The sequence below is a fragment of the Cynocephalus volans genome, chromosome 7 (assembly GCF_027409185.1).
Source record: "Cynocephalus volans isolate mCynVol1 chromosome 7, mCynVol1.pri, whole genome shotgun sequence".
Lineage (NCBI taxonomy): Eukaryota > Metazoa > Chordata > Mammalia > Dermoptera > Cynocephalidae > Cynocephalus > Cynocephalus volans.
In genome coordinates, this window is record NC_084466.1 from 128,809,868 (window position 1) to 128,822,108 (window position 12,241).

The 12,241-nt window shown below is 46.8% G+C and overlaps 1 protein-coding gene across 2 annotated transcripts in view; it reads right to left on the reverse strand.

Annotated features, from left to right (window-relative positions):
- RRP12 (ribosomal RNA processing 12 homolog) overlaps positions 1–10,847 on the reverse strand; it is a 32,818-nt gene extending 21,971 nt beyond the window's left edge. The window contains exons 1-10 of one of the 2 annotated variants that reach the window (XM_063101989.1): positions 10,604–10,847; positions 9,690–9,919; positions 7,897–7,980; positions 5,573–5,649; positions 4,608–4,713; positions 4,305–4,421; positions 2,974–3,112; positions 2,736–2,863; positions 1,772–1,870; positions 1,023–1,114 (exon numbers count right to left, since the gene is read on the reverse strand). In XM_063101989.1, coding sequence (XP_062958059.1) covers positions 1,023–1,114; positions 1,772–1,870; positions 2,736–2,863; positions 2,974–3,112; positions 4,305–4,421; positions 4,608–4,713; positions 5,573–5,649; positions 7,897–7,980; positions 9,690–9,919; positions 10,604–10,742 — 1,211 coding nt within the window. In that variant the 5' untranslated portion in view covers positions 10,743–10,847. The remainder of the gene's footprint in view (positions 1–1,022; positions 1,115–1,771; positions 1,871–2,735; positions 2,864–2,973; positions 3,113–4,304; positions 4,422–4,607; positions 4,714–5,572; positions 5,650–7,896; positions 7,981–9,689; positions 9,920–10,603) is intronic. The other variant, XM_063101990.1, reaches the window with a different exon arrangement.
- Positions 10,848–12,241: the final 1,394 nt, after the last annotated feature.

Genomic DNA, 12,241 nt, shown 5'->3' on the forward strand with positions numbered 1-12,241 from the left:
TCTACTTCAATTATTTCTAGTGGCTGCACAGTATTTCATGTGTTTCAAGTGTTTATATTACCACTCCTCCTGTGGGACACTTAAATTGTTTCTAGTGTTTCTGCCGTTACCTACAGTGCTACAACAAACATCCTGGGATGTATACCGGGGCACGACAGTGGGTGTGCTCTAGGATAAATCCTGCGAAGCGGAGAACAAGGCGATGTTGCCATTTCCTGTACCGCCAGACAAAAGGCAGTCTGGTATAGGAAAAAGCACATGGGCCTGGCAGACATGGGCTGGAGCCCTGGCCTTGCTCCTTAGCTGCTGTGTGACTAGTGAACTCACAGAGCTTCAGTTTCTGGTTTATGAAACAAGGCCAAGGGCTTCCTCATAGGGTTGTTGAGATCAGTGAGAAGAAAGAACGAGTGCAAAGCACTCAGCAGGCGCCCAGGTCAGGGCAGGCCCACAGGAACCATTTAGCTGTGTGGAAGACAAACCTGACATGGTGGGGCCACAGGGCCTTAGAGATCCTCACTCTAGGCAAAACACCTCCATGCAGGTCACCAATTGATTACTCATTTTATTCCCAGCTTTATGCCAAAAATAATGGAATTACCATTAAGTGGCCAGGCCCCAATCATGAATGAATGCAGACACAAAACACAAACTAGGTTCCCAGGACTATGAAACCCAGAGGAGGGAACCATTAGCCCAGGTGGGGAGAGGGGTGCAGCCACAGAAAGGGTGTGATATTCTCTGACAATGAAACCAGGCGCAAAGGATAATAGAGCCAAGGACGGAACTCAGACTGCAACCCAGACCGCTGTGCTCTCAGCCCACCCTGGTACTCCTCACAGCTGGTTGGAAAATACTCTGGCAGGAAAAGACTCAGACCTGGCTAAAACAGGCGATGCTGCCCTACCCCATGCCTCACAAAAACAAGCCCCAGGAAGCTGCCGGCTCAGGTCCCTGCTGCCATCTGTGCCACAGAGCAGGCAGCCTGGATGGAGGCCCCAGGATACCCTCACCCCCATTCCTACCTGACCAAGTTGACGTGGGCTTTCTCCATGACCTTCAGCCAGGCCAGAAGGGGTTGTAAGTCATTCTCACTGGGAATGTAGTCATACAAGGCCTAGAGTTGGGACAAGGAACAGGAAGGTGACTGAGCAAGAACGTCAGCAGCAGCCAGTGATACGGCCCCTCCCCACCCCTAGGGCACCAGTCATGTCCTGGTGACAGGCCTGTACATATGACCACAGAACTCACAGCCCCCATGGCTTTCCCAGCTCCTGCCTCTCCCTGCTCCACAAAGCCCTCCCAGTTCTGATTCTTTGAAAGAACAGCCTCTAGAAGCACTGGAGTATAATGGGTCACATATCCCTTCATGAGTCTGACAAAAGCCACAGTGCCCTTCTCCGGAAAAATGCACGAGTGCACACACACATTTTGCAAATAATTTTACAGGGTTTATGCCCCTCTCCCAAAATCCATCCACAGATTTTTAAGGTTGAAAGGCCTGCTCAAGGTATCGTGAATACCACGAGACCATGCTGAAATAGTTTATTATGTTAATGAGGTCAAGAAAGAGCCAGGCCCCAGCTCCACTGGACACTGATGTGACTTAGGTGGCCTCTCTCCTGTCAGCCTGCTATCTGGTGGCCTCCTTCACTGGGGCAGCCCAGCCCATTCAACCTCACTCTACAAACACAGAGCAGGGCTGGCACCCCCAGCCCAGTCTCCTGAGGGACTCACCCTGCAATGGCCTTTCCCCCACACCATTGGGCCTCACCGTGATGATCTGGGCGTTGAGCTCTGCTGACAGGGTGCCCGGGCCCGGCTTGGCATGGAAGAGACTGTGAAAGGCCTGCATGGCACAGGCTGTCACCAGCTGGGGAAGACACACAGGCTTAGAGGAGAACTGCAAAGCTCACAGCTGCCTTGGACCCCTCGGCCTCCCACTCCACCTGGTGGGCTAGGAGGGAGCCAAGGGCCTGTCACACCCAGACACCCTCAGGACATGTAAGACACAGCAGCCTCTGAAAAAACTTTAAATGATTTAAGCAAAGACAATGGAGAAACTAACAAAATGTTTTTAATATAATGGCTAAAAAAAAGGCAGGCTATAAATGGTCTGCATCCTATAAATACAGCTGTATTTTGACATGTTCTTTAACTTTGTCTGAAAAGATACACAGCAAGTTATTTGCACTGTTTACTTTAGGAAATGAAACTTGGAGGGAAAGAGACCTATTTTTTTTACTTTGTGTGCTTCTGAATGTTTTTTTCCTTTTAAACAATGATCATGTTATTTGTAAAATAAAAACTTAAGAGGATGTACATGAATATACACTACAAGAGAATACACAAAGATCAATGGAATTGTGCTAGGATGGTAGAAATATAGGGGATTGCTGCTACACAGATTTTTTCATAAGCAAGCAAAGAAAACAAGATACAGAGTGGACATACCATGACTCAGGCTGGAGGAAAGCTTATAAGGCTGATGTTTACGGGTCCCACCACCATTCCATCCTCACTCTGACCTGACCTCTGAAGTCAGCCTCCAACTGGATTAGGACCCTGAGGTGGCTGGGCCTATCCCAAAACCACGGATGGCATGGTGACCTTGGTTTTAGTTTAAGAGCAGGGTCAGGGTAGGGAGACACCAGGCCCTGCTTTTTTCCTGACCAGTGAGTTCCCCAAATGCCACCACCACGGACCTCCCTTCCTCCAGCTCTGGGGCCTGAGCTCACCACATGACTCAAGGTCATGACCCTGAGGAGAGTCTCACTGCAGCTCTTCACCAGGCCTTCCGGGTAGCAGGGCAGCAGGTCCTTCAGCAGCGTCAGCATGTGCAGCGTAGTGGTGGCCTCCTTGGAGCCTGGCAAATGAAAGGGGAGTTGAGATGCCAGTCCGCCCTCAGCAGCAAGCCCCGTCCTCCTACACCAGCCACTGCCTTCCATCCAACTGCCCTCAACCTGGCTTCCCCACCTCCAGACTTCTCAATCTCCTGGATACAGAACTTGGCAGTGGAAACAGCAGCAGGATGATGGGCAGGGGCCTTTTCACCAAACATGAATTCACTGCCCTTGAGGACTGAGCACACTCCATGCTGGGCAGCCTTCCGGATCTGAGGGGCAAGAAAAGGGGGAAACAAAGCCAGATCAGCATTCAACCAGCATCATGGGTGGCTGGCACCACCAACAACCAACAAGCCTTGATTAAACAACTACCATATACCCAGAGCTATGCCAGGGCTTTCACATGCATAGAATCCTGAGCTGTGGATCCTGAGCTGTGGAACAACACAAACCTCAATCCAAATCCCTGCTCCACTACTAACTTGCCAAATGGCCTGGAGGAATCCCAACTACTTCATTTCTGAGTTTTCAGTGTCCTCTTCTTTAAAACAAGGACTTATTCAACCGTACAGCAAATACTGAGTGCCCACCAAGCCAGACACTGTTCTAGGTGCTGGCAAACTGGCAGTGAACAGAGCAGACAACTCACACTCTACTTAGGAAACAGAAAATAAACAAATATCCAGCAGAAGGTAAAAAATAGTTTGCAGACAGTAAGGCAGGGGTTGCTTTTTATAGAGTGGCCAGGAAAGTGTCACTCCAGTAAAGCGACATTTCAGCAGAGACCTGAAGAAGTTGAGAAAAAGATCATGTAAACATGTAGGGAAAGAGGCATGAGATGTCTGGGATAACAGCACTGAGCACACTGAGGGATTGCATTACTGTTATTATTATTATATGCTCCCTGCCCTGAACTTCCAAAAGAAACAGAGTGCGGAACCACCACTGACAGAGCATCTGCCAGGACCTGCACCAGTTCTGTGAGGAACACTGGATTCTCCCCACACCCCTGCAGCAAGCTTGGAATTATTCCTATTTATAGTTAGGAAGCTGAGGCTCAGAGAGATTAAGTAACTCACCCAAGGTCATGCAGCAGGTGGAAGATCCAGTATCCACCTCAGGTCTGTGTGACTCCAGAACCCCCTACCCCCGTCCCTCCCTGCCAAGGTAAATAGACACATTGGGAGACTGATGTGTAAACAGTTCACGGATTGATGAGGCACCAGAGACTCAAAAGGGGCTGACTGTAAACATCCTCCTGGAGGATGAAGAGCTGCCCTTCACCTTCTGAACTAAGCAGATGAGGCCCAGAGGGCAGGAAGCAGAACCTCAGGCAAGAGCCCAGTACTCAGGGCAACCTCCCCAACCCACTCAGACAGGCCAGCCCTGCCTGGGCTGGGTCTGAGGGGAGGCTGTGCAGTGTCCCCTCTGCCCAGTTTTCTGCAGATCTAGCCAACTCACCTTGGGCTTGGAATGCACAGTGAAGCTCAGCAGCCCGTGGTACACCTGCAGGGTCACGGGGTAGCCCCAGGCTACCAGGTCTTGCTTCCGCAAAAGGGTGGCAAGACAGGAGAGGACCTTGAAGAAGAGAGTCAGAGTCCCTCAGCTCCACCAGCCTTGGCCCACTAACTCCAGAAAATCCTGAAGGGATGTGTCTGAGGGTCCATGGAGTACCTACCCCCCTCCCAGGAAGTGTGCAAGCTTTAAACAAATCAGATGGGCTCTGGAAGATGGCAAAGGGGAAACTGAGCCTCAGACACTAACCCATCGGAGGACAGAGGTGGAGCCACTGCTGGCCTGGGCTGACATGATATCCATGAAAGCTTTGGAGGTATCCGAGAACTTCTTAATGAGCACAGGGCTGGGAACACTGTGAGGAGAGAACAGAGACGGTTACCCCAGGGGGGCCCCTGAAGAGCAGCTGGTGCAGCCCCTTGTGGTACAAAGGAGGGAGCTGGCAGAGGGAGAGGCACTACTGGCCTAGTCACTCAGCAACTGAACAACAAAGTCAGGACAGCAGTTCAGCACGCTTCCCACCTGACTTCCCACCGCTCTCACCTTCCCCACTACCCACTCTCTGTACTGCCCACAAGATGGCCTTATAAACTCACAGCAATCCTCCCTCCACTTCCCCTGGCTGCAGGTCTCCAGACGGCCTGATGTCAACATCCCATCCCATTCCTCCTGCCCCATTCACTGGCCCAGGGCTGCCCCCTCTCCAGGCACCACAGTGTGACAGCCCAAGAGCTTGATGCTGCCTAACGCCAACTCATACACTAGTATCTTTAAAAAATTTTTATTTTATTTCTAAATTTCTAATTGTGGTAAAAAACACATGACTTAAAATTTACCACAATTGGGGCCGGCCCGTGGCTCACTCGGGAGAGTGCGGTGCTAATAACGCCAAGGCCCCGGGTTCGGATCCCATATACGGATGGCCGGTTCGCTCACTGGCTGAGCGTGGTGCTGACAACACCAAGTCAAGGGTTAAGATCCCCTTGCCGGTCATCTTTTTAAAAAAAAAAAAAAAAAAAATTTACCACAATAATCATTTTTTAAGTGTATGGTTCAGTAGTGGTAAGTATATTCACACTGTGCAACCAATTTCAAGAACTTTTTCATCTTAAAAAATCAAGTAGCTTTTTAAAAAACAATTCCTTGACCCTGTTCCTCCTGTCTCCATTCCCTTCTTCCCTCCACAAAGAGACCCAGGGTGAGCCAGGACTCACCGCTTCAGGACAAGGTTCAGCAGGTAACCAACAGCAGCCAGAGACTCCGGGGACTCCACCGCTTCCATTGTTGTCATCTGAGGGCCAGGTCAAGAGGGTGTGAATGGATAAAGTGTCATGCCGGGCAAATGGGAGAGAGGAGGCAGGAGGGGGGAACCATGTGCCCAGCACAGTAATTATGACCAAGAACCATGATGTCAGAGGTTCAAATCCCAGCTCTGCCATGGTATGACTCTGGGCTAGTAACAACCTATCCATAGCTCCTTTTCTTCATCTGCAAACTAGGGATAATACTATATACCTTATAAACTGATGTGAGGTTTAATTGCATTATGTAAAATATTTAGAATACTGCCTGGCACATGATTAAAAACCAAATACTAGGATCAGCTCGTGGCTCACTTGGGAGAGTTTGGTGCTGATAACACCAAGGCCACAGGTTCGGATCCCTATACAGGGATGGCCAGTTAGCTCACTTGGGAGAGCGTGGTGCTGACAACACCAAGTCAGGGTTAAGATTCCCTACTGGTCATCTTTAAAGGAAAAAAACAAAACAAAAAACAAAAAAAAAAACCCCCCACCAAATACTGCCATCTAATTTATTTTATTATTCTAGAGCAGAGGCTGCAAACTTTTTCTGTAAAGGGTCATACGGTACATATATTTTAGGCTTTGCAGGCCACATAGAGTCTCTGTTGCATAGATGTGTGTTATATAACACTACTTTAAAAATGTAGGCTGGTCAGTTAGTTTGGTTGATTAGAATGTGGTGTTATAACACCAAGGTCACAAGTTTGGATCCCCACAGTGGCCAGCCGCCAAAATAATAAATTAAATAAATTTTTAAAAAATGAAAAAGCCAAGGCTGGCTGGTTAGCTCACTCAGAAGAGCATGGTGCCAGTAACACCAAGATCAAGGGTTCAAAATCCCCATAATGGGGCCAGCCCGTGGCTCATTCGGGAGAGTGTGGTGCTGATAACACCAAGGCCATGGGTTCGGATCCCATATAGGGATGGCCAGTTGCTCACTGGATGAGCATGGTGCTGACAACACCAAGTCAGGGGTTATGATCCCCTTACCAGTCATCTTTTTAGAAAGAAAAAAAAAAAAAAAAAAAAAAAAATCCCCATAATGGCTAGCTGCCAAAAAAGAAATAAAAATTATCAAGAACCCCGCCCAAAAAGGTTTTGTTTATGTAGGTTTTTTTTCCCCCTAAAAGATGACCGACAAGGGTATCTTAACCCTTGACTTGGTGTTGTCAGAACCACACTCTCCCAAGTGAGCTAACCGGCCATCCCTGTATAGGGATCTGATCTCGTGGCGTGGTGTTATCAGCACCACACTCTCCTAAGTGAGCCACAGGCCAGCCCCTATGTATGTTTTTTTTTTTTTTTTCTTTTTTTTAAAAGATGACCGGTAAGGGGATCTTAACCCTTGACTTGGTGTTGTCAGCACCACGCTCACCCAGTGCAAACCGGCCATCCCTATATGGGATCCGAACCCGTGGCCTTGGTGTTATCAGCACCGCACTCTCCCGAGTGAGCCACAGGCTGGCCCCCCTATGTACATTTTTATCTATGAATATTTACCATATGAAAAGTTAAAACTAAGCAGTCTTTTTTTTTTTTTTCTTTTTCGTGACCGGCACTCAGCCAGTGAGTGCACCGGCCATTCCTATATAGGATCCGAACCCGCGGCTGCTGGGAGCGTCGCCGCGCTCCCAGCGCCGCACCCTCCCGAGTGCACCACAGGCTCGGCCCTAAGCAGTCTTTAAAATGCAAGAATATACGAGCACAATTCTATTAGTTGTCAAAATAATGTCATCAGTATCATATAACTTATGGAAAACTTCATGGTATGCTCATGAGATGTTCCAGTATCATTATGAAAATAATTTTGACCTAGCCAACCCCAAAAGGGTCTTGGAGATCCCCAAATCAAACTTCAAAAACCATTTTTCTAGAGGATCCCCTGGGCCTAACTCATCTTCATAGATTAAAAAAGAGAAAACAGGGCTGGCCAGTTAGCTCAGTTGGTTAGAGCACAGTGTTGATAACACCAAAGTCAAAGGTTCAGATCCCCGTACTAGCCAGCTGCCAAATAAAAAAAAAGGGAGAGAAAACAGAGCAGTTGATTTGTTTTATAAGAATAATGTAATGAATACCACCAGCCTTACCAAGTCATCTGAGAGTGACTGAAGCACTTTCACTTAGTTCACTTAGTGTCTTTCTCTACCTCCACATGCCAGGGGCACCAGTTTTCTTTCTACAGCCTGCCTAACCTGCAACCCCCCCCCCCCCCCCACCAAGTGGCATTCACTCACCAGGGCAGCAAAGTACTCGGTCTCTGTCTCCTTCCCTCCCTGGGAGCGAATTACCTCAGTGACGGCAGCCAGAACAGCACAGATCTGCACATGAGGGAGAAAGCACCTTTGACATATCTAGACCTAACCCCACCCCAAGGCTGCCTTTTTTCCCTGCTCTTTCGGAGATTAACCTTCTGGTAAAACCGGAATTCAGAGCCCAGGAACACACCACAGGGCCTAGCAAGTAGGAAGACTCATAAAATGTTTGCTAAAATTCCACTCCAAGGACTCGATCTCCTATAGAAATACCTGCATGGGTGTGCAAACATTTATGTACAAGTATGTTCACTGCAACAACAAACTAGAACAATCAAGCAGACATCAACAGACCAATAATGTATTCTTATTATGTAATGAATAATGATGGATTTAAACACTGTAATCATTAAAAAAACTGAGGAACAACTACACATATTAGCTTAGAAATACTATTTAGTGTGGAAAAAAGTTGCAGAACAGTGCATGTAAAATATAATCACATTTCAATAAACCTAAGTAACAAAATGTGGGCGAAAAATATTTTTAAAAGTCTAGAACAGTAACATTGACAAGAAGCTATTGAGCTCTTGAAATATGGCTGGTCTTTTTTTTTTTTTTTTTTTTTTAAAAGATGACCGGTAAGGGGATCTTAACCCTTGACTTGGTTTTGTCAGCACCACGCTCACCCAGTGAGCAACCGGCCATCCCTATATGGGATCCGAACCCGTGGCCTTGGTGTTATCAGCACCACACTCTCCCGAGTGAGCCACAGGCCGGCCCGAAATATGGCTGGTCTGACTGAGGAACTAAATCTTCAGTTTTTTTACTTTAATTAATTAAATTAAAAAATTAATACTTGATCCAGTTATAGGAAAACATATAATTGAAGCAACTTGGGTATGTGAATCTACTTTTGCAACTGTAAACGTTATGATCTCTAAATACAAATCAAATATTTCCAATGAAAATTTAGCATCCAAATGAGATATGAGGACAAATTACACACTACATTTTGAAGACTTAGTATCACAAGATAATGTTGTAAAACATCTCATTATTTTTTATATTGATTATATGTTGAAGTAGTAATATCTTGTATATATTGGGTTAAATAAAATATATTATTAAGATTAATTTCACTTGTTTATTTTTACTTTTTAAATGTGGCTACAAGAAAATTAAAATGGCATCATGGCTCAAATTATATTACTATTGGACAGTGCTTGTCTAGGAAGATACACAATGACGCATTAATAGTAGCTACTGAGAAGGAATCAAGTTGGGAGAATAACTATTACATTTTATTCTACTCACATCACTTTGGTATCATTTAGAATTTTGACACTTTTCATTTAACAATGAAAAATATAAATATATATTTCTAACCTTAAAATACAAATAAAATAATAAAAGTAAATAAAATTTAGTTCTAGTTAGATAAAACAGTTTCTAACCACTGTTTTCAGCACTAATTTACTCAACAAATGTTTCTTCAAAATATTCTACATAAAAAGTTCTGGAGTTCAGGAGATAAATATTTGTCAAATATTTCTACCCTCAAAAACTTTACACTTCAGCAGGGGCAATATTCTTATAAAAAGCAGAAAATGGAACCTGCCCTAGGAGGAGTAATATGTAGGGGACACAAAGGGTAGGAGAGATGACACATCATCCAGAAATACCAGCTGCTGTCAGCCAGAGCTGGAAGAAAATAAAACCCATGAGCCTGGCCCTTCCTTATATCCCAGGACTCTCCTGACCCTCTCCCCTACCTCCTTGTGCGCAGCTGAGTTGGACTCCCAGAAGCGCTGCACTTTGCTGAAGGTGACGTTTGTGCAGTCAGAGAGGCCGCTCAGGAAGGTGCCCGAGGACTTCTCGGTGAGACCTTGCTCCACCTCTTCTTCCATGGCCGTCTCAGGGGCTTCGCTTTTGCCCAGGCGCAGGGAGCCTGACTGCAGCTCATTATGCAACTTCACGGCATCAACTGTCAGGTCGCTCTTTCCTGACAACCGGAGGCACAAGGTAAGGCATTCGCTCCTACCCTCCCTTTGGCTGAGAGAACGGAACAACTCCTACGAAACAAACCAGCCCAGTCCAGGCCCCCAAACCGAGAGGCTGAATTCTGACCACAACCAGCCTCATAAATCCACTGTACACCTAGAACTTAGAAAACCAAGGAGAAAAGAACCCTTCAGGGAAGTTTCTGCTTCCTTGTCGCGACGACACAAGCGCCGGTAAGGAGTGGGCTGGGAGATGCATTCAGGGGGCCCAGGAAATAAGAGCGAATGCGTTTTCAAAGAGTCATCCAAGGCTACTGACAGCCTTAAGTCCCAACTCTGACACCCATGGCACCCTAGACAAGTCGTTTCTTTACTGTGGACCTCAGTTTCCGCATCTGTTAAATGGGAAGGGTGGTGGCTGGCCGGCTGGACAGTTGGTTAGAGCCTGGCGCTGATAACACCAAGGTCCAGGGTTCGATTCCTGTACCGGTCAGCAGCCTCCACCCTACCCCCACCCCCCCAAAAAAGGGAAGAGTGGGCCTTTACAGCGGGCTCCAGATCCTACAATCTAAGAGACGAAAGGTCCAACGCCCGGGCCCGGACCCATGTGAGGCCCCAAATCCATCCGGGACTCAGGGCTGCCCGGAGCCCCACCGCCGGCGGCGCTCGGGTCCCGACCCTCCTACCTGAGGGCCGGCTGAAGAAGCGGCTGCGGGCGGCCTGGCGGTGGCGGCAGATGGCGGGGTTACTGTCGCTGCTATGGCCTTTCTTCCAGCGCTTCAGCTTAGCCGAGACACCGGACGGCAACTTCCCCTGGCGACCCATGTCGAGTAAGCTGCGGCCCGGAGACAGGTTAAAAGACCGGCTTCCAGGGACGCAGAAACACACGCCGAACCCACGTGGGTCCCAACCTCCTTCATTTCCTCTTCCTCTGGCGTCACTTCCGTATTCGCATCCGTTACTATGGCAAAACAGTCAACATCCGGTTTTACGACCAGGGAGGAGCACGGAAGAGATACGTTGCTAGGGACGACGTTCTGTTGCTAGGGTTTATTTCACTCCTTCTCCAGGGCCACCGTTTTTGGCTACAGGAGTGAGCCTTATAAAACTGGAGTTCCTTTGCAAGTAGAAAGAAAAACAAACATACATACAGTACTTTTAGTACTTTTGAGAATTAACAAAAAAAACTTAATTTCAAAAGTTAAGCATAGAAACAAATTTATTTGAGAGTCAAAACCTGCCCAGACCTGAAAGAGTGAAAATGAGTTTGACCTGAAAAGAGAAAAAAGCAGCCAGTGGTGTTCTAGACTTGCTTTGCTATGTTAATTTATTACTGGGGATACCCAATTGCTAAGCTACCCTTGCCTCATAACAGCACTCAATCCGTGGTCTCCTAATTCTACTCAGAACCAGCAACCAGTCCAGAACTGATCCCCACTCCCCTGAGACCCTCTTCAAAATCCTTCAGCCACAACCCAAACCTTACAAAAGAGGCTTCCCTCCCTCTTCTTGGGAGCAGCATTCTAAGATTCCTTTGGAATTCCCTCCATCACTGAGAGTTAACAATTCTGATTTTGTCAGACCAAGATTTGTTCCTGATGGGTTTGGCTTATCAGGCTTTAACATGTTCATTTTACAAATTTCTTTAAAATTCCCACTGAATAAGACACTGCAATAAGTCAATTTCCTAAATGAACCAGACAGAAGGTGACAAAGTTTTCAGGTCCTGCTTTCCTGGTACAGTGTGAATTTTCCTCCTTGATCTTTTTTTTTTTTTTTTTAGGGCGACTGCACTCCTACCAACTGAGCAACCGGCCAGCCCCCTCCTTGTTCTTAAATATCCTTTTGCGACAAAGAGTCTCACAACTAATGTGCAGATGATCTCTGGGGAGCTTGTGAAGAACACAGACTCCTGGGGTCTTCTCTACCATATAAATTCCATGAGGGCAGGAACTTTGTCACTTCTATTCCCAGCACTTAGAACAGTGTCTGGCACATAATAGGTCCTCAACAAATTTTTGTTGAATGAATCAATGAATGAGTGTATATGTGTGTGTATTGTAGAGGTAAAAAGAGAGACTGAACCAAAGTTGCACATTACAATAGTTCAGGATAAGTGTAAACACCAATGACTCATTAGTCTTTACTTAGCCAAACTGAGACAGCCTTTCACTCCACAGTTACAAACGCAAAGCTCGGGGCTGGCTGGTTAGCCTAGTTTATGGAAATGCAAAGATCAAAATATACATTGCTGGCTGGCTGGTTAGCTCAGTTGGTTAGAGCACAGTGTTAAAATACCAAGGTCAAGGGTTATGGATCCTCAT